This window comes from Astyanax mexicanus, chromosome 2 (assembly GCF_023375975.1).
Source record: "Astyanax mexicanus isolate ESR-SI-001 chromosome 2, AstMex3_surface, whole genome shotgun sequence".
Classification (NCBI taxonomy): domain Eukaryota; kingdom Metazoa; phylum Chordata; class Actinopteri; order Characiformes; family Acestrorhamphidae; genus Astyanax; species Astyanax mexicanus.
In genome coordinates, this window is record NC_064409.1 from 58,520,534 (window position 1) to 58,544,018 (window position 23,485).

Sequence of the window (23,485 nt, forward strand, 5' to 3'; positions counted from 1 at the left end):
TAGTTGGCAGCAGAATGTGGATGAGCACTGTCCACTCACTGTAACAAAATGTATCAAAATGTAGAGGTGCCACAGTGCCTAAGTATAGGTTGACTCTTTCATATTTTGAGAACTCCAGAGTAAAACTAGAGGATCAAGCTTTACACACCAACCCTGTCATGGCTGATTAACTACAGTTGGACTAAAGGGAAAATGGTGTTAATTAGATTTATTTCTTGCCAAACCATACCTTTAATGAGCTTGTGGTGAAGTGAGGTATTGTACTGTGTGTCCGTGTTGCTCCAGTGAGTTGATGTAATTACCACATAACAACTTTCTGATTGGGTTTACACTAAAGGGAGTACAATAAAACGCAGTGCAGTGAGCTCATTGTGAATGCTGCTCTCATCAAACCACAAGCTCTTTCTGGGCTTGAAGTCTGTGGTAAAGTTAATGCCAAATGAAGGGGTTTAACAATGGGTGCCATGTTTCAGTTGCTCTCTCTTGAGAGCAAAAATGGAATTTTTATGAGCACAAAAGTCAGAGCGCTGACCACTAAGCACCGCCTGTGCTGACGGCCAACAGTTGAGAGCTTGCAGTAAAACACCCTTAACTGTGACCTTATTGTTCCTGTATTGTTAGAAACTGTTCTGTTGTTACATAGCCACTCTCCCTTCCCTCTTCAGTCATATATTCTACTGTAGGTCCACTGATGACTGTTTAACATTTATATGTGCTTACTGCAGTGTGAAAAAATATATATCATTCCATAATGACCACAAAGATATAATTTATGAATGTTTTATTACAAAACAAATTGATTAATCATGTCAAAACAAATAATTTCCTCCCAAAGCCTCGCAATACTGCTTTTCAGTCTCTTGAGACTTGAGACAGAGGTACGCAGTCACACATTGCATCAGGAAGAGACTGTCTTATAACACTCATTAAACATCAACTCCTCCTCTCTGAATTGTGCTCTTACTCTGGTCTTTTACTTGTCATAACGTTGTTAAACCACAAATGAAAGAACATGTACAGGAAGACACTTGAAATAGTGTTTCTTTTGTTTAGGTTTTTTTTGTTTGTTTCTTTGCTTGTTTTCTCTTTTTTTCATTACCTCTTTTCTATGCAGCAGGCAATGTCAAAACACGCAACATTTTATTCAACTAAAAGATTAATCTGTCATCATATGAGACTGAAATCCACTTTGAAATCCTTTGGGGAAAAAGACTGGGACACGGGCATGGAGAGAGAGAGAGAGAGAGAGACAGAGAGAGAGAAAGAAATAGAAAGAGAGAAATAAAGAGATGTGGACAGAGGCCTAGAGAGAAAGAGACAAATATATGAGTATGAAATAATAGAAATTGACAGATAGAAATAGATAGAGACGTAGAAAGCATGAGAAATATAAGGAGAAAAAGAGAGACATCAGTGTCAGACAAAGATGTACAAAGAAAGCATGAGAGAGACTTAGCCAGAGCATGAGAAATTGACACATAGAGAAAGAAATAGACAGAGACAGAAATTAAAAGCAAATTAGAGAGAAAGGATGAAAAACAGAGTGTTTTAGAACTAGAGATATGAAAAAAACATGTATAGAGTAAGAAAGAAAATGTAAAAAACAGAGAGAGTTTTAGAACTAGAAACATAGGGAGAAATAGACAGAGAGAGAAACAGAGGAACATAGAGAGAACTAGAGATGGAGAGAAAAAGAGTGAGATAGAAGTAAGAGAGACAGAAAAGACAGAGAGAGGTAAGAGAGAGAAAGAGAGATGTAGAAAGAGGGAGAGAAAGAGAGCACCATATGAACAGAAAAATATCTAGAATAAAAGAGGGCTTTAGGAGTAAAGCGGTCTCTGTCTCTTTGTGCTCGTCGGTAAATTCCTCTGTTTCTGTGCAGCTCACACTGAGTTCAGCTCCTGTTCCTGTGTTTATTTTCACTCTTTTATTTTCTGTCCCCGTAAATCCAACCATCGCCTGTTATGGTTTTATGGGGCACACAGGGTCCTGGTTCCTCTCTGTAAGGAGTGTGTGTGTGTGTGTTTATGAGGGTTCATGTGCTTTTTTGTGAGTAAATCCTCCAGTACATATGTATGTGTGTATGTGTGTATGTATGTGTGTGTGTGTGTGTAATTGTCTGTTTGTTAGTTAGTTCAGTACATGTTATCCCGTTAAGACCGTCACACCATGCCGTTCTCCTGCCGAGGTTTGTGTACAGTGGTGGTCTGTGGGCTGTGGAGAGAGGGGGCCAGCGTGCAGAGGAAGCCGGCCAGCAGTGTGAGGCCCAGGCCCCCCCAGGCGCTGAACATGGACCAGCCGTATCCATGACTGATGTCCTCGGGCAGGCCGTACAGGTAGCGAGGGTAGCGCGACAACTCGAAGTTTATACCAGCCACGCATGTGCAAAGAGAGATGATACAGCAGGTCCCTGAAGGGTTAAAGACAGAAAACAGAGGCTTACTCATCAGTGTTCTACAGACATAGGGTGACTTGGCCTAATGTGGGACATTTTTGATATTTTTGACATATGGAAGGTTGTTTCCTGTTTAAAGAATGCTCGACATTACTTAGGGGTGAGGGAAAAATTATTTAAGTATTAAAATGGACCACTAAATAGCAGTTTTGATCTCTGTTAAAAAATGTCTGTAAAAAATAATTTTCTGGCAGCAGAAAATTTTTTTTTTTGTCTTGCACATTTTCTAGTGGTTATTATCTGTGTTTAACAGTGATACCCACACAACAGATGTCATTGTGTGTAAAATGTCAGATTTTATTTTAAAGAACACTTTTAATTTTATGGTTAGTTCTGTTACAAATTAGATGTTAAAAACAGGTAATTCATGTATTTCCACAATACATAAAAATAAACAGTATATTTATGTTTTAATGTAATTTTCCAGAGAAAATATCAAATCATGTGATTTGGGTGATATGTAAGTATCTATTGTATGGCATGATGTTGACTTATATGTAGGGTTTATTAAATGTTATACAGTGTCGATGAAGATCACCTAATTGAGGTTAGTTAAGGTAATGTTTAGCCTAAAATGTATCTGTATCCCAATCTGAATGTATATAAAAAAAAACATCTAAAACCAGCTTTAGAGTAACAAGAACAATCAGCAATGTGCTATTAAACCATTGTGCCCCTTCCATCACTGTGTGCATATATTTGTTCTTAGCTTACCAGATACTAAACACCAGGATCAATTTTCACTCATGAGCCCTTTTGTTTTCATACTATGCTGCGGGACATTCCTAAGGACAAAAATTATAGTGTACCGCACCCTGCAAACTAATTTTTTCCACCTGCAACTGTATATTGAAACTACCCCAATAAGGTGGGAAAAATGTGAATCTGGCATCCCCACTGGCATAAAAACAACAAGTTTTAAATCTCTTCTGTTTCTTGCTCAACCATTTAAACCATTTTTTAAAACACTTCCACTTGCATGACTTTTCTTGGGCTTGGCACTATGGCATTGCCCCACCTTCTGTACTGTTGGAATAACTATGGAGCCAATGCCCTCTCCTAGTTGGCACCTATGCTCACATTTTTTTGGCTTTTAAATTAGAAACAAATATGCAACAAAAACACAGCACAATGACTGGATTTGTTTATGACAAAGACATGAAAATTGCTAATCTGTGTACAGATTTTAAAGATTAAAAACTTTATTTATACACTTGCCTTTAATCCAACAAATGAGAATTTATAGTAAATTAATATACATTTAATATTAATTTAATTATTCAGGCTAATGTGGTTTTAATAACCTAGAAAATAAATATAAAACATACATAAAATATACTCCAAAGCTAAAACCTGTGTCCACAAACATCTAAATGGTTTAGAAGGGTCTAACATTTCATTTTACCCACACTGCTATAAAGGGGTAAAAAGTGTATAATATTGCGCCATATCACTTACCCCTAATTATCACATCAGGGAACTACTTTTTTGCTGTTTTTAGCAAAAGGAAAATTTGCACTGTTCTCATTTCCCATTATACTAGAGAGAGATTATATATGTCCAACTTCATTTATTTTACTTTAATCCTGGATATATGGAGATATTTGGAGTGCATTATTACTATCACGACATTCTGGATAATTGACTTTCGTTAAAAACCTGATAAAATTCTTGTATTTTTTAAATATCTCAGTTAGGGGTGTGTCATATCATATGCAATATTTAAAATGTATTTTTTATTTTGTTGCAGTAGTGCTCTTTGGAACATTAAGATTAAAGTTCCTTAAAAACACTTTAGTGTAGATGTTCATTAAAGAACAACTTCTGTAAAGAAGATTAAAGAGCATAAATAACCTTTTTAAGCTTAAATAATACATAATGTAACAATACTTCACCTGTTTTTGTATGTCCAATGCATACTTTCATTAACATGTATTTTTATAAAGTGTAATTTCATAATTACTCTTAATTTCATAAAAACTCTTAATCGTTCAACAATGTTAAAATTTTAATCTATATAAGTAAATGCATAATCTTTGATTTTGTAATTGCTTAAGATCTGTGAAAAAGCTTATGTAGCTACATTTGTCCTCTATATTTACAGGACTAATAATGATAATCTGTCTTTGGTAAGGTGTGTTATATTGTAAGAGGTGTGTTGTGTTATATTGGTCTATTGACCTGTGGAAGGTTTACTCCCCTGTGTGTGTGTGTTCATGTTTTCCCCTCTGTGCTGTGCTGCCACCTAGTGAAGCTCTGGATCAATGTAAACAGGACTGGCACTCACCTCCCATTAGAAAGAGCAGCCCAGCTACATACTGCATCAGCTCATTGTGCTTACAGCAGCCCAGCACTCCAATGACCCAGCCGAACAGGATGATGGATACTGCCATTCCTATGAAGCCTGCAGTCATCCTCTGCAAATCTGCACAGACACAGTGACAACAGGAGAACAGCTGTAAGGCCTTTTTTATATCACTGTTATTAATAGTAGGTATTATTACTATAGTGAAATTCAACTGCTTAAATATGGTGTAAAGTATGTTCATTCAACACAGAGTAAAATATGTAATTAAGTGCGTATGTAAATTCAAACACATGTTAATTAGTAAATATAATAACAGTTCGTTCCACCTTACCATATATTCAAGATTCTTTAAGATTTAAGAAGGAAATAAGTACAATGATGTTTTACACCACCACTGTTTTTATATTTAAATTTCCAATTCCACGCTCTGCCCACAAATGAATTCTATGATATTAATCATTGTTATGTTGTGCATGTGTTACTGAACTGAGCAACAACCCAAACTAATGTAGTATTTTTAATTAAACACAGCTAAGTAAATAAATACATGAATTAAATAGATTTTATTGTACAATAACTTGTCATTTATTTGAAGACTATGCCTAATACTCCACATCCATAAAAAGAGATCTTTAAAAATATTTTAATATTTTTATGCAGATTTGAGAACATGGGAGGAGCAAGAACTCATCTGGGTGTTTGGACTGTACCTTGATAGATGTAGATTTTTTAATAAAGCAATACTTAGGCTACTTTTTGTCCATGCTGCATCATAAGTAAAAAATTGGCAGTTAAAAGGCTGTTTAGTGATGGTCTCTATAACCAAGTAAAGATGCTATAACATCCTGAGATAGCAAACGTATTGCTAGATATCAGCATTTAGCTTTGCCGGCTGTAACATTATTTTTGTATATATATACATATATATGCATTAGGGGTGTGCCATATTGTATCATCGCCAACATTTTTTAACATCGTGAATGAGATTATACCCTGAAATATCGTGCCATATCACCCACCCACCCATAATCATATCAGGGTACTACTTTTTTTGCTGTTTTTAGCAAAAAATCACACTGTTCTCATTTCCCATGATATATCTACTAGAAAGAGATTATAGATGTCCAGTATCATTTATTTTACTTTAATCCTGGATATATGGAGATATTTTAAGTGCATTATTAGTATCATGATATTTTGGATCATTGACTTCTATTACAAATCTGATAAAATTCTTGTATTTTTTATATCTCAGTTAGGGGTGTGCCATATCGTATTGATTGCAATAATAAAATGTAATTTTCATTTTGTTGCAGTAGTGTATTCTTGACATTTTTTTTGTAATTCAGTGTTTTGTCATATCGGCAAGGGCATCGTTATCGTGAAAATACCATGAAATATCATTACATTATTTTAGAGCCATATCGCCCAACCCTAATATGTATTAAAATATATTTTTAGAAAGCTAAAATACTTCACAATTTATTTAAACATTTAAATGTTTGTCTTAAAAGGGCAGCATTTGTTAGTTTTTTAGACAGCTATGATTTACACCTATATGGTGCATTTAAAGAAACAAATAGGACAGTAAACACTTTAGACTCTCTTTTCAAGCACTACTTAATCTTAAGTCAAGTCAACGTTGCTTCTAAGAAGTTTTACATTAAGTGAAAAAGGAAAAAACTGACAAAATACCTAAGATTATCTTGAGTGATAGCTTGAGCATTAGATTATCTAGTAGGAGCAGTCGCCTACCTTTGAATACTCCTCATCTGACATAAAGTCATTGACTTTTTAGCACTGTTGGGCTATAATATCACAATGTTGTCACCTATTTGTTTGTTTATTAAAATATTTGATATGACCAGCTATTTGTGCTTGTAAATGCTACTACTTGATGACCACTGTCTGATGCTACTGTAAATTTAGTACCTTTCATTATAGGTAAACGTGACCACCAGCCACTATTCTTTTAGGGTGAATGTGTGTGTGTGTGTAAACACATTTTATTTTTGTATAAAAATATGTGTGATCTCTTTTTTAGCTAACTACCTTTCCACAGTCTTTAGATCCAACTAATTTTTGCTTTAAAAGTTTTTGACTGACTGAATAGATTCACAATATTAACTATGCCAAGTCTGGGCTAGCACACTTGGTACTGCAGACTTGGCAAGTTCTACTGGCGAGTACAAACTCCAAACAAGACAAGACATGCTGTACGGGTCCTTCAGCAATTGGAACAGCAGCGTAGTATGAAAAGCATTCTGGGATATTTGGCTGTCCAAAGTCCACAAAAAAGTCACCTACTTATGCAGATTTGAGAAAATGGGAGAAGCAAGAACTCATTTGGGCATTTGGACTGTACCTTGATAGATGCAGATTTTTTAATAAAACAATACTTAGGCTTTGACCAATGACGGTCCACAAAGATACAAGTACTAACAAGAACATAGACTGAGAATTGGTTTTAGATTTGGGTTGATTGCTCTCCTGGATAGGAGTTGGACACCAATATTCTACACTGTTAGGAAATGGAACACAGACTTTGGTTAATTTAATGTTGTAAAACTTGGGACTGTATAAATATACTGCTCTTTTTTCAATTAAAGTACTGAAGAGGGGTGTGTCATATTGTATTGTACGCAATAACATAGACAGTTTTTTTAAATATTAATATTGCAAAAATACCCTAAAATATTGTGATATTACTTTAGGGCCATATGGGCTGTCATGGAACAACTTTTTTGATGTTTGTGGCAAATGTAAAATTCACACTGTTCTAATTTCCTGTTAAATATTTACTAGAGACTAATTATATCCGTCCAGTATCTTTACTTTAGTCCTGGGCATATGGAGTGCATTAATAGTATCATGACATATTGGATCATTGACTTTTGTTACAATCTGGTGAAAATCTCAGTTAGGTGTGTGCCACATATATACAGTACAGGCCAAAAGTTTGGACACCCTTCTGATTCGATGCGTTTTCTTTATTTTTATGACTATTCACATTGTAGATGCTCACTGAAGGCATCAAAACTATGAATGAACACATGTGGAGTTTTATGTACTTAACAGAAAATTACCTGGCCTCCACAGTCACCGGACCGGAACCCAATCCAAATGGTGTGGGGGGTGAGCTGGACCACAGAGTTTTAGAATATATATATATTTTTTAGTTATTTCACTTTTTTTGTTAATTACAAAACAAAAGTACAAAACTTCATGTGTTCATTCAGTTTTGATGCCTTCAGTAAAAATCTACAATGCAAATATTTATGAAAATAAAGAAAACACAGAAAAAAAATAAAAATAAAGAAAAAGAGACGTTTTGGCCTGTACTATATATATATATATATATATATATATATATATATATATATATATATATATATATATATATATATATATATATAATTCAATATTTTGTCATATTACCAATAATACTGTTATTGCAAAAATACCCTGAACTATTATTTATGGCTATATCTTTCACCCCTAATACTGAATAATTCCAACTACACATTTTTACAGTGTAAATTTATTAGGTTTCATGAGCTTTTGCCAACATTTGTCCAACCAAGCAACAGTTGTACTGAAAGGATATATGTCAGCGCAGAATGGACACGTCAATGTGCGACTCCCTTCAAATTACAGCTGACAAAAGAACAGCAGAAATGCTTATTAAAATCATCATTTATTCTCTATTGCTTGTATCAGATCAGTCCTGTTCTCTCAGAGGGAGAAATGTCGTTTCTTCCAATTCTACAGCCCTATTTTTAGACTCCTCAATTGTCTGTGCTCTGGCAGGCATGAAATCAGCTAGGAGGGATGAGCGTGGTGAATGGATGTGGTTGACTTGAGGAGTGAGCATGCCTCTCCTCAGTCAGCTGTTCTGCTGATTTATGCTACAGCTTTATCTGCCCGTGCCCAGATAACTTACGCAGAGCGTGCCACTCGTCTTGTCGTATTGTTTTTGTGATGTTCGTTGGGAGATTGCGTGGAATATTTGACGAGGAGTAGTAATACTTCACCGGTGTGCAGCGCTGAAGCAGACCTGTGGAAAAAACACAGATACATTAACTCAGTCTCTGCCCTGAACTTCAGAGTCTATTACATTATACAGCTCTGGAAAAAAAATAGAGACCACTTCAGTTTCTGAATCAGTTTCTCTGATTTTGCTATTTATAAGTTTATGTTTGAGTAAAATTAACACGGACAACATTTCCAAGTCCCACATAAAAAGAAATCAATATTTGGTGGAATAACTCCGTTTTTTAATCACAGTTTTCATGCATCTTGGCATGTTCTCCCCTACCAGTCTTATACACTGCTTTTTGATAACTTTATTTCACTCCTGGTGCACAAATTCAAGCAGTTCAGCTTGGTTTGGTGGCTTTGATCATCCATCTTCCTCTTGATTATATTCTAGAGGTATTCAATTAGGTAAAATCTAAGAAACTCAAGGGTATTAAGAAGAGTGTGGCCTGCTTTTGTTAGAGTAACTGTCTCTCTAGGGAAGGCTTTCTACTAGGTTTTGTAACATTGCTGTGATGATTTGATTGCATTCAGCAACAAGAGCAGTAGTGAGGTCAGGTATTGGATGATCACCACCGTCCTTAATTACCCAACACATCTCTTAAGTACTGGATTTAGCCCCATTATTTCAGAGAACATAGTTCCACTTCCACTGCTCCACAGCTAAATACTGGGGGCTTTATACACACGTTTATCTTCTCCAGAAATTCCTATTTTATTGGAAATACATCTCTCTACAAGGATTAAACAAGCTGTGTGTTTACATTTGTCAGCAATGGCTGAATGCATTTACTATAAGCGGCGTCTGCAAACATTTGGACATAAAGCATAGATAATGTAATTATGACTTTAAGTGTTGGTTTACAATAGACATTTATTTAAACACAGCAGGACAACTAAAGAACTGATGTTTAATCTGTTCCCTTCCAAGTGGTTCAGAGCTACACAGCTGGCTGTGATGATTACAGAGACTCAGTGCCTAAAATTATTTTCAGGATCAAGGATGTCCTTGAATCCTTTTTTGACATCATGTCCAATCCTTTCATTAAAATATTAAAAAAGGATGAAATCAAAAAAAAAACTTTCACCCAAAGGGGGTTACAGTCACATTAGATAATTATTTCACAACATATTCAACAGTACAAGAACACTAGAATATTGACAATCAGTCCTGGTTGCTGATATTTTATTTTCTTCCAGGATTTGGTGGCTTAAGCTTGAGATCTTAAGATCAGAGATGTAAACATTATAATTTCAATAAAGGCACATATCAAAACTTCCTGGGCCCAATTTTAAGCGAGCCATCAACAGCACACTATGCAGCCCAATTTAGGGCGTGTAAGAGTGTTTGTGTGGTTTAAAATAAGCAAAAGACATGTATTAATTCTTATACTTAATCATGGGTGTGTTTTGGGCATAGCATGCAATAAACCAATCAGTGTGTCACTTGCAGGTGCGCTCTGACTTTTACAGATTGCTGTTTCAGGGGTGCAGCTACCTGGACATGTCCAGTGTTTCTCAGCAGAGGAAACTGACCTGCTCGTTCATTCTGTTTATTGTTGATGTAAAAGTTTGGGTTTGTGCACTGCTGCATGTCAATGTGTGTGTAACAAGCAGGGTGTATGTGCATTGTGGATGCGCCTGTGACAATTCACTGCTAAAATGGTAATGAACATCTGATGCTTGACTTCTGTCTAGGTTGTTTTCAGTCAGTGGTGCACCTGTTTTAACCTGCCAAGATAGCAACACACATGGAAGCACCCAGGCTAGCACATTTATTGCGTTCTGTTCTCCCAGCACTCTTCCAACACTCTGATTCAGCTAACCAGCTTATTAATACATCCTTTACAAGTTGGGTGTATTAAAGCTAAGAAACCATTAAAATGTGCAGGGTGCCTCCAGGACCAAGAATGAGAAACACTGACTCATATTAATTCAAGTCTTTTACATTGAAAACTGTCACAACTTTGTTCCCCCAGTGATTAATGTGTAAGATTTGCTAGAGGTGTAGTGGAGGCTAAACATTTCTTTATATGGCCTTGCTTATGCTGCCAAACTGAGGTGGCTCAGGTACGGCCTAGGTTGCCCCATAGAAAGCAACTGTGATGAGAGAAAATCAGCCAATAGCCTAAAACCAACCAATATAGCCTACCTTACTACATACTTTCATGACCCTTAGACTTAGGACGACCACCCTGTTTTGCATGTTCATGCCTAGGGGCGATTCCTGATTCTTGTTAGGCTGGAGGGGAGAGGGGGAAGTGTTTGGGCTAAATGTCATTTTAAACAGAGATTTTAATGGTACACTCCAAACAAAGAACCCAACAAGTATTTTCCTCGTTATAAAATAATGTGTAGTTTTATGGCCATTTTTTAAAGAAAAAAAACAAAAACAAACATGAAAAATAGTAGTGTACTGTGTCTCGGTAGATAGATAGCTAGCAAACGTTCCCTTTCCACCTTAAAGCGTGCAACAGATAGCAGAGGCTGCATCATTTAATGTGTAACAAAAGATAAAATAAAATAAAAGCACATTTCAGCTCCTTATCAGAGAGGAATTAATGAACAGACAATAATAATTAATTGCTGCACCACCTGCGCTTTGTCTGAAGCCATGCAAATTCTTGAAGTTAACTAGTTAACCAGCAGCTAGGTAGCTACATTTTAAGCCCTGCAGGGTCACATACAGGTTCTTGAAGAGTTTTTCTAATTCTTAGGGATTTAATCTGTTTTCCTTTTTTGTTCCAGTGGAAAGGGTTATAATTCAAAACAAAAGGTAGGGGTAAAACTTAGACATGGGATTGGGCCATAGATTTTGAATATTGCCCAAGGAACCAAACCCTGGCCTGCTGGGTAAAGAGTAGCAGTGTTACCTACCACACCACATGATTAAGAAAGAGTATTAAATGAAATTAAATGATGCACAAATGAAATGTGTATCCAAAATTGTGACATTTTAGGGAAAAAAATGTGAAAAATAATAGTAAAAGTAATTTTAGAACATTGCCATTGATCTATTCATCAGCTACAGGGTTTAAACTATAGAGAAACATCAACACTAGCCAAAAATGGAGATACACTGGAGATTTCATTTGACAGCAGCTATTTAATACTTGTCAATATATGGAGTGTGTGGCCTTGTTTTTAGACTGTGATTTGTGGAGCACAGTGGGTATCTGGATAAGAGCATCTGCCCTCTGCCATATATACAGCCTCATTCTGAATAAACATACAAGCCTAATATGGATAAAATAAACTACATAAGCAGCTGTAGCTACTAGCTAATGCATCAATCTGCCTAAATATTATAAACTCTCATCAACAGTTTCTTTAGTGTCCATAAAGTAGATGCATATATATTCTTAAAAATAAAGGTGCTATCAAATAAAGCAGCTATAAAGGCTTTTTTAGAAAAACTACTTTGGTTTTCATAAAGAGCCATTCTTGCAAAGAATATGTGAGGGTAAAGAACTATTTAAGGAATATTAGTGAAGAATATTTACATCCTCTTCTTTAGACCTTTAAAGGTTCTTCACACAACTCATCTATTACAAAAAACGGTTTATATAGCATTGCTCAAAAAACCTCTGTAGCACTTTAATTTGTATAAGTCTACAATATATTTATATTTTATCAAGTGTGTCTCACAGATGTTACTCAAGAAAAATAAACACGGTTAGCGTCAGATTAACACTGTGACTGCTAGATTTTAACACTCAGTGTGAATTTGACACTAACAGAGTTTATTTAACACTGGCAAATTTGCTGTCTAAGCCATCTGAGCTGTTGATTCCTATTCATGTTTCATGTTTAAAGAAATACAGCCTTCAGATTATACCAGACCAACATGTGCACCAGTTCACTGCTTTCTTTATTTCATTCCCTTTTTAACTGGAAACCAATGTCTAATGTAGGGATCCTGATCAATGTAATCCTCTAAGCTACTTGTGAATGCACTGATCAGCACCTTGGACAGCGCTACAACATCCACAATTTGGCAACAGACATCCGCTTCTTTACATTCTTGTGTACCCAAACCTTATGGTGCAAGGCTGTTTGTTGATTTCTCAGGTGAAAATAAGGAACTAAGTATGTATTCAACACAAGACCAAATCAACCGGATAGTGCTGCTCACATTCTAAACTGCTAAAATTTCCAATTAACACCTATAAGTCATTTCACAGGAACGCATGCACACACATACACATTGATACGCAGTTCACACATCATACATGTCAGATTTTTTGCCAGTGATTTTTAACCAACTGTGTGGATTTTGCAATCTACAAGCCGGTGTGGTAGAATGTTTCATTTCACTGATTTGTCAACAAAACAACTAGCATGCTTGGTAACTGATTGGTTTATTATATCTTTTAGCATTCCCCAGTGTCTAGTGTATGTCCCCAAAAAAAAATAGTTTAGTAGTTATCATCAAAATACACTATGCTGGTCAAAAACCAGTTTATCAACCAGTTAAATTACCAGCAAAGGTCATGTTTTTGTGTGGATGACCAGCTTGTCCATCAAAGATCAACTTAGACCATTTAAAAACAGCTCCCAAGAAAGCTAAGCTAAAATTTTGAGCTGGAATCTTCTGCAACCATTGTTGTAGGAACCCAGCCAACATGGGATGAACAAGAGTGGGTTTGTAGCTGTCTGTTGTCATTGTTGTGACCCTGACACTGACATTAGTAGATGGGGCCCAAATGGAAACTGTGGATAAATCATTCTGGTGGACAACTGGGCTGCACATACAGGTCCCACATGGGCATGTTATCTGGGTCGAGCTTACTGTTCAACTGGGCCTCACATGGGTGGAACATGGTCTAGGTGGGCATATCCTTTTAGTGGGTGTGTAGCTAGAGTACATGTGATTCCCAGTTGGGCCCCATGGATATAACCACATATATCAAGCTTACCGCCCCAGTGCACCTCACATGGGTGGAACTTGGGCTAGGTAGGCATGTTACAATATGCGCTTCCTAGTTGGGCCCTATTGATAGAACCCACCTATATATAACACAGGTCCCATCTAGGCTTGTGTATTGTGTACAATGCAGTCAGAGCCCATGTTTAACCCCTCCTTGTTGCCCATACATGCCTTACATGATGAGCAAGTTATCTGGGTCAAGCTTATTGTCCCAGTGTACCCCAAATGGGTGAATAGGTGAGCATGTCCTTTGAGAGGGTTTGTAGCAACATGTGCTTCCCATTTGGGCCCCATTAGTCCCATCTGGACTCATGTACAGTGTACAACCCAGACGGGGCCCATGTTGACATCAGTGTTTATCTGTTTTTGGAGCCCACATAGAACCCATGGACAAAACTTCCTAGTGCCCACACAGGCCCTACATAAGCATGTTACCTGGGTCGAGCTTACCATCCCCATGTGTGGAACCTGGGCTAGGTAGGTATGTAGGAATATGTGCTTCCCAGTTGGGCCCCATTGGTCTCATCTGGACTCATGTACAGTGTACATGTTGACATCAGTTTTACCTGTTTTTGGGGCCCACATAGAACCCATGGACAAAACTTTCTTTTGCCCTACATGAGCATGCTATCTGGGTTGAGCTAAACCATCCCAATGGACCTCACATGGTTGGAATTTGGGTTAGGTAGGCATGTAGCAATATGTGCTTCCCAGTTGGGCTCCATTGATCCCATCTGGACTCATGTAAAATGTACAGCCCAGACTGGGCCCATGTTGACATCTGTTCTATCTGTTTTTGGGGACCACATTGAACCCATAGACACAACTTTCTGGTGCCTATAAATGCCTTACATGATGAGCATGTAATCTGGGTCGAGCTTACCATCCCAGCAAATCTTAGCTGAGCTTCATACATACCTTTAAATATGAGGTCCTCGTTCTCCTGGTCGAAGCCCTCCCTGTGGCACTTCCTCCAGAGCCCGGTGGCTGTGGAGTTGTACCTCCGGCTGCAGCGGGACTCCACGGCCGAGGCGGGGGGCAGGAAGTCTCGCTTGGCCCGGAGTAGAGCGGGCTGGAGTCCGGACACCCCGCCGCTGCCCCCTCCGCCCTCCCGGGGCAGCATGCGCAGGGGCAGGTTCTGGTTGGAGATGTAGATGTAGCCGGGGTCCGTCCTCTTGCTGGCGTACTTCTTGCAGCGCTCGCGGTGTCTGCGCGCGTCCGTCTCGTACCAGTAGTCCGTGCCGATGGCCACGGCGAGCAGCGCGAGCGAGCAGAAGGCCAGAAACAGACCTGACGCCGTCAGCAGCCTCATGGTGGCCATCTTCCCTCTCCTCCTCTCCTCCTCCTGATGCTGCTGCTGCTCTTCCTCCTTCTCCTCGCTCTCCTCTTCCTCTCCTCCTCGACCTGCTCAGCTCCCGCGCTCCACTACTGCTACTACTGCCGCTGTAATCATCACATCATCTCCATCCTCCTCCTCTTCCTCTTTCCTCTTCCTCCTGGTCAGCAGTAAAGCAGCCATGCAGGAGAAGCTCCTATCATCTCAGAGCCGCCGCCATGTAGGCTAATAACAAAGCCCAGCCCGCCCCGTATGTCTCTCTCTCTCTCTAGCTGCTGCTGCTGCTGCTGGCCCTGCACAGACAGGATTGGGGGTGGGGGGTTGTTTATTTATTTATTATTATATTAACCCCCCCAAACCCCTCCCTCCGTCCCCGCCGTGCTGCGCGCTGTTTGGAGTGAGCGCAGACCGAGAGCCAATCAGGAGAGCGGAGACTGCTGATGAAAGCGCCCGTGATTCGTCCGGCCTGCTGCTGTTACTGCAGCTGCTGTTGATGTTGGAGGAGGTGGGGGTGATGGTGATGTTGACAGTGGTGAACAGGCAGCTTTCAGCCCTTTCAGCCTTTAGCCTCACAGTAGCTAACTATCTGACTGAACTCACACCTGCAGTCCACAGAAAACCAAACACCCACACACTCAACCCTCCTCAGACCGAGCCCCAGATGAGAATAAGGGTTGAGGACAGTCTAAAAAGAAAAATCTGGTGTGAAATCAGGGTTGCCAGGTCCAAAAAAATATTCAGCTCAAACTCTCTCTAAAACCTGCCCATCCGAAGCTTAAACTAGCCCAAAATATAGGTCTGTCACACAACAAGTGTACGACTTAGTATTTTGTTTATAAGAGATTTTTTTAGTATTGCTATTTATCTTAAAGTCAATACCATGTGTTTTATTATTATAGTGTTTTTTTAATTCTGTATTTCTGTAGTAATTTCTGTTTTTGCCCTTCCTGAACTCTCTTCTCTCCTCTTAATTTTTTTTTCATCGCCAGGTGATTTCTGTTTACATCTCTCTCTCTCTCTCTCTCTCTCTCTCTCTCTCTCTCTCTCTCTCTCTCTCTCTCTCTCTCTCTTACTCTGTCTGTCCTTCCTTTCCTTTACACCGAATTAATGTTGCAATCTGTTCCACTATCCTACCCATTCGTTTGTGCTCGTCAGTCAACTTATCAGAACTTAATTTCAAGATGGTGCCACCTGAAGTACTACCTCAAAGTACAGTGTGCGTATAAACAATCTAATATGGTAGATAGAGACAAAATAAGAACACATACCAAGTTTAAGCCCTGGCCTTTTATTGACAGCAGTGTTTCAGACAGTGTGTTCTTCTTTGAATTCTCCATTATGGAAAATATTTTTTTTTTAGTTTTACCCTCTGGTCCTGCCCACTGCCTATTCCCAGTCCTATTTCCACACCCCAGGTTGACAGGTATGGAACACACTAGCGGGCAAATAACAATGTCCTGTTGCCTTGGCAAACTTCTAAAAAGCTCCATTACAAGCGAGACCAGAAAGATATAAAATGTGAGTGAATATTGTTATTTATTGTTGAATAATATGCTTCATAGATGAAGACAGCTTAGAACAAAATGACTAATAGACAGATGCCAGGCTTCTTATTTTCTCCTTAACAGGTAAGTGCTGAGTTTTAGCTAAGATTTTGATTTTAAACCATTTATGTACTTGCATTCATACTCAGTGGCCCGCATGCAATAAAGTGAATTAAGGGATAATGCTAAATTCTGGGGTAATCCTCCTTCTTTATTACAACTACTTTCTTTCCTCCTTAAAACATATCTTTAATCAATGTGGTCAATCATTGTGGTGTTGGGTGTATTGAGTATATTGGGTGCAAATGTTTGTCCCTGTATGTATTTTTTTATTTTATGTCAATATCATAAGATGTGGGCAACATATTCGTATTGTATTGCTATTAAAGTTGTTTAATGGCACCCATTATTCCCCAGGAATAAAAATATAATTTTAAACTCAATTTGGGCACCATGTCAGCATCCCTTCGTATTTTAACAGTTTGGTACTGGATGGATAGACAGACAGACAGACAGACAGACAGACACTTACTTAATTGATCCCAAAGAATGTTTAGGAAACTACTGGCAGCGATGGGATTGTTATAATCATAATCACAGGTGAAATAAACATAGACTGAATCCATTCATTTAAATCTCAGCAAAATAATACATTAAATGTACTCATTTCTAATTGATGGTTTAATCCAAAGGATTTATTTGTGCTGGAATAATAATAAAATGAAAGATGTGAAAAGCTGGTGTGTAGTGCCCTCTATAACCAGAGGATGGAGCCAGATTCAAATAAAGCTTTTCTAAAATCAGAATAGTTAATCTGTAATTGTACTTTAAAAAATAGACTCTGATTTTAAACTTAACCCATTTGCTGTGTGGGATGGAACATGCAAATTCGTTTGCTTAGCGGCAACTTCTACTGGTGTTGTGGTTGTACTGGGATGGGTTTTGTTTGTCAAGTATAGAGTGAAATAAAAGTAATTGGGATATAAGTTCAAATGGGACAGTTTAGCTATAACAGGTTTATTTTATTGCATGAAGGGAACAAATGTGGATTTGTTTTATTAATATTAGAGTTGTATACTGTTACTCATTCTTCCCCAGGAAAAGTCATTTCAGAGAAATAATATTGCAATGACATCTGTGTCCTTGATTAGTGTATGTAAACATCTATTCATACGTATTTAGCTGACACCTGGTACTGGACATCATGTTTTTATGCATCCCTTTCTATTTCTACTGTTAGGTATTGGGTGAATGGATAGATAAATAGATAGATGTGAAAAAAGGAAAAGCACTTTGCTGATTACTCTTCAGCAGTATTACTGAAATGGGTTATTTTTGTAGCTATGTTTGTTCCATTAATGTCAATAAAGCTCAACAAGTGTCCCAATCATCAGCCATAATTTTCCCTGAGGCATATACACTCCTATAACATGTGGCCCAAATATGTCTCAGAGCACCTCCTGAAGTAATTTGTATCTATTTTAAATGTGTCCTGGGTGTGTGAATTGAATCTTTGTGTGGATTGGCTTTATCCAGATGTGTTCATGGGTCAATTTGATTCTTAATACTGATTATAATTATTTATTAATGTTTTTAATTCTTAGTGTTCATAAATAGTGAAAATGATGAAATCCAAATGCTACCTATATATATATATATATATATATAAAGAGAGAGAGAGAGAGAGAGAGAGAGCTCTGGAAACCACTTCAGTTTCTGAATTAATTTCTCTGATATATGTTTATATGTTTATATGTTTGAGTAAAATGAATTTGAATTGCGAATTTTTTTGCAGAAAATGAGGAATGGCTATAATAACATAAAAGATGCAGAGCTTTCAGACCTCAAATAATGGAAGAAACAAGTTCATATTCATAAAGTTTTTAGAGTTCAGAAATCAATATTTGTGCTTGCTAAATCAAAGTTTTCTAGAACTGCGTGTTTTTGAGTTTATGTATAACTAAAGAGCACTGTGTGTGTGGGGAGGTCGAGGGGGGATGGTAGACCCCTGTACCTGATGCTGTGTGTAGTGTGGGAGTGCTGTGTGTGGTTACAGTTGGTCCACAGGCTCTGGCCTGGCAGGAAGTTTGTCTACAGAGATAAAAACTAAGACATCCAACTGTCAATTGTTTTCAGATAATCTGATCTGTAGTAAATGTACACATGTAATTGAGGATGATACTGTATGCTGCTCATTTTTAAGGCCAGTGGGACAGTGTGTTGGGTTTTGGTAAACATACTGTTCTTCATTAGGACGGAACTGGTTGTAATTAGATTTTCTTCTTCTTTTTTTTTTTCAGAACATGGGCTTGGATTAGAATACATTTCATCTGGTTGTTTGTTTCACATGGTTTGTTTTTGTGTTGCAGTTAAAAAACAACAAAAATAAAACAGAAATGTCAGAGCATATACTTAATTGTAGGGCCAGCTATCATATCTGAAGGTACGGATGTGATGAGAGTGTGTGTAGGAGGCTGTGAGTGTGTGTGTGTGTGTGTGTGTGCTGAACAGATCTGCCGGGAAGGTATAGTTTACTGTGCTGGCAGATGAGCTGGACTAAAGACAGTTACCGTGAAGATGGAGCTCATCTGGGCTGTTGTGCAACAGAGACAGTGTGTGTGTGTGTGTGTGTGTGTGTGTGTGTGTGAACAGATGTAACGGACTTCCTGTGGTGCCATAAAAAAATACCCTGCAATGCACTGTTGGGAAAACACGAGAACACAGAGACCATGAGGGTGCGCACACACACACACACACACACACACATTCCGGCACCTATACAATTAAACATAACACAGGTCCACTGGACACTTAACTGTACACTAATATTCTGCAGTAGATTCTTATTTACTTCCACATATTATAAAAATATAACATTATTGACAGAATCAATTACTGAAGCATTAAATGCAACACTTTAACTTTAGTTACTGACTGCAGCTGAAAAATCTGCTCAAGTCACATCCCATAGCCAGACATATCTACCACAGCCATTCACATTTACACAATGGTCAAGAGGAAATGAATCCGAAAGCTTTGAACTTCTCCATTTTCTGTATGTGTGTGTGTGTCAAGGAGTTTGCTTGTGTGTCAGGGAGTGTGTGTGTGTGTGTGTGTTCCAGGGTGTAAGGGAATTACAGATGTATATAAAGCTTGGTGCTATGGTAAACTTCAGTATCACATAATATCAAAATCCTAATATGTAACAGTATAATAATAATAATAATAATAATAATAATATGAATTGAAGAGCAAATGATGAACAGTGCTACGTATATTTATATGAATATCCTTTTAACCTAATATAGACTTTTTCACTAAGTTTTCCTTATTTAAAATCACTGAGAAGCTAATTTTCTAGCCAATTGAGCAGGTAAAAAGTTTTATAAACGTTACAAGATTAGGTTCTGAGAACCTGGACTTTCCTAGAAAGTTGTTGAATGTTTTGTAATGTTTTAATTAACATTTTTCATTTATTCTCACAACGCTTAGGCACTTGGTAGGTACATTTTAAAAACGTTTCGAAACTTTTTTATATAATTAATAGAAATTCCAAAATTTCTTTATTCATACATTTATTTAAAACAAAAAATCTAAATTTTCCCCCAATTTACAAGGCCAATTACCCAACCCACTCTTTAGGACACATCACTAGTGATGCCCCAACACCAGGAGGGTGAAGACTAGCACATGCCTCCTCCGATACATGTGAAGCCACCGCCTCTGTTGATGCAGTATTACCGAGTAGCATCACAGCGCACTCGGAGGAAAGCACAGCGACTCTGATTCGAACCTGCAATCTCCAGAAAAAAGTGGCAGCGGCTTAGTCCGCTGGACCACTCTGAGCCCGAAATTTCTTTATTCTTTGTATAAATAAAAGCTACAGTTCTTTATTTTGTAAAATGTGTACTGTTACATTCTGTATTTATATTATGTATCAGTGTATTATTGTTTTTAATGTTACTTTTGGGAACTAACAAAACATTATTTTCCAACACAATGGCTAACCTTAAGTTAAGTGCTTAACTACTGTACTTTAGTACAATTTTACTTAAGGTTTTCATTGTTTACTACTTGTTTAGACCACCACTAATACTGGATAAATACCTAGATATTATTTTAATATAAATAGATGGTGAACCAGTCAACTATCTGTCTAAAAGTTGCATATAAAATATATCTATATTCAATTACATTCAAATATACCAGGAGAATAAATATAAAAAGAGATTTTGACACTTTTTTTCAAAATTTGAAATTGAGCAACACTAACAATAAAAAAAATAGTTAGATGTAACTATATGTAAATTACAATTTAATTCAGCTTATTTTAAGATCTCAGTAGTGTATTATGTATCTTATTTAGTTCTTGCATAAATATAAGAGTATTCTCTTTAATTTTTCCTGCAGGTCATAAAAGAGAAATATAACAGAATTCTTTCAGCAGCCTCTCAGGCTTATATAAGATCATAGGCCTTTCACATTTGTCTCTTTAATGTCTTCAATCAATCTTTGAGATTGATCTTCTTTTTCTCTTTTGGTGGGTTTAGGAGAGTGATGATTTCTGAAATGGCATTAAATTAAAACATTAAATGCTGGGATTACACTGATAATCAAGCTCATTATAGAAGCTGGTATCATTTTAAAACCTGAGTTTGAACAGTGTTTTGTATGTCTGGTGTTACTGAGATGTTGTAACGTAGTTTTTTTTCTTCCCTCTTTTCAAAGCCACTTTGACCATCACGTCATATGTCAGTGTGACACTGATTCAAAGGAATTAAACATTTTTACACAGAAATGTATGAATTCATGCTCACAGTAGAGAATATTTTTATTAATGCTTTACAATTTTGTTGACACCTTTTGCTTTTGTTGTGTTATTGTTCATTTAAATCTTAGTGTTTTACTATTACACCAGTTGCTCAACAACATTACAATACTAGACACTTAAATAGTTTAAATTTAGAAATTATGAATACTACACATTTCTATACTGGCATAAGAGACTGCAGTGTTAATGTTCTCTTAAAGCCAAAACAACACTGGAAACACCAAACATATAAAGTCTCTGAAAGCCCCATTACAAGCTGCTCTTATGCGTGCTGCAACAGTAGCCGCTTCCTCAAAACCCACTAACAACAGTGCTGTGCTTTGATTAAAAAACGGAACAAGACTCTCCTGGAACTTCACTTTGGGTTAACCCTAATGTTTATGACACATTTCAGCTCAACACAATGCACTATCACTGCACTGAGAAAATTTCCCCTAAATCGCTCAGGTTAGCCAGTACTGCTCTGCTTAAAACATACAATATTTCCCATGATCTCACTATTTAAAGTGACTAATGGGCATAAGCAGGCTAAACTATAGGAAGCACTGATTAAAATAACTGTTACTGTGAATAGCAGAGTGAGTACATGTAGCCTGATTTCCTGAAAGAATCAATTTTTTCTATTTCTATACCGCTCTGGAAAAAAAATAAGAGATGAGTTTCTTTGATTTTTCCAAATTGAAAACCTCTGCAATATAATCAAGAGGGAGATGGATGATCACAAGCCATCAAACCAAGCTGAACTGCTTAAATTCTTGCACCAGGAGTGGCATAAAGTTATCCAAAAGCAGTGTGTAAAACTGGTGGAGGATGCCAAGATGCATGAAAACTGTGATTAAAAACCAGGGTTACTCCACTAAATATTGATTTCTGAACTCTTAATAACACCCACATTAGCAAGTATCAGTTGTATCGCAGTTTGTTAACGCTTTTAATAGCAACTGAGCATCTTTCAGTTCTTGTTCGTGTGATCTTCTCTTATTCATATTTTCCACATTTAGGTATTGTACTTCTTCTATTATATTATGGGGCCTTCATGTATGCACTCTTTTATGCTTTCTCTTTAGGTCTATTCACATATTAGCTGCGATGTTTAGATCGGTAGACATGTAAGGGGCCATGACCAAAGCTGGTCATGGGCTGTCTGTGTCTGTGTAATGCTGAGGAAACTTATGCTAGAGCAGTAAAATGTTCCTCAGGTCTCTGGCTGCAACACAAGCCATGACCAATGCATCTGGCCTGCTTACAGATGTTCCTTTGCAAATGCTGAAGCTGTGGTGAGGATGGAGAAAAGGTTTTCTTCTGATGATGCTTTCATGCAGGTGATATTTGTGCAGGTCTCACTGTACAGTTCAACATCACTCACTAACCCTATTTTCTTATTATTTCTGCTGACTGCATTTTTTTTTTATTAGAACCCTTCCAACAAATAACCATTTAGGTGGAACAATATATCAATATTGCTATAACGATATGTGGTGTAAAATATCTCTATATTTGTTTAAACGTAGGTCCACTGAAAGAAGAACACCAGTGTAAAATTGACTATGGGTATAGTAAAATATGATAAAGAGTACTTACCTTTGTTGAATAGCCCACCTCTGCTCTTCTGCAGCAATTCAAATGACTATTGAAATGAATAGGGTAAACCTGCGGTGAAGAATATTGGTTGTTAAATTCTGTGAAATTGACACCAATAAATCATAAACCACAGTTTCTGGTATTTATTTATTTAGGAGTATTTTATCCTCTTTAGTAACACAGATGAAATTAACTATTGTACAGAATTGTCTTGATATATTGAGCAGTATCTCCATATCACTGTTAAATTGGGCAACATACTATTTCACATTATTTTATTAATAAGTGCCCTTATTAAAGAAGAAATATAAGTCCAAACAATTTGTTTTTTAAATGTAAGAAGTACAAAAAATACAGATTCCTCCCAAAAAGCAATAGTTGATTTGATTAGTTACACAACAACTGCTGCTTCTAGGAGAAAATAGTTGCTGTTTTTGGGACTCTAAAGACTGAAAGAGGCAG

The 23,485-nt window shown here is 37.2% G+C and overlaps 1 protein-coding gene across 1 annotated transcript; it reads right to left on the minus strand.

Annotated features, from left to right (window-relative positions):
* Positions 1-766: 766 nt before the first annotated feature.
* tmem276a (transmembrane protein 276a) lies at positions 767-15,403 on the minus strand. The gene is made up of 4 exons (XM_007228215.4): positions 14,650-15,403; positions 8,707-8,820; positions 4,743-4,880; positions 767-2,410 (listed from the first exon to the last, which is right to left on the minus strand). Exons 1-4 carry the CDS (start codon positions 15,050-15,052, stop codon positions 2,163-2,165), a joined length of 903 nt encoding a protein of 300 aa, XP_007228277.1. The 5' UTR covers positions 15,053-15,403; the 3' UTR covers positions 767-2,162.
* Between the last annotated feature and the right edge of the window lie 8,082 nt (positions 15,404-23,485).

Coding starts and splice junctions, on each gene's coding strand:
- tmem276a (XM_007228215.4), bottom strand. CDS start 15,052: ATGGCCACCATGAGGCTGCTGACGGCGTCAGGTCTGTTTCTGGCCTTC. Junction 8,821..14,649: donor CGAGGACCTCATATTTAAAG/GTATGTATGAAG, acceptor TTTTTTCCACAG/GTCTGCTTCAGCGCTGCACA. Junction 4,881..8,706: donor AGACGAGTGGCACGCTCTGC/GTAAGTTATCTG, acceptor GTGTCTGTGCAG/ATTTGCAGAGGATGACTGCA.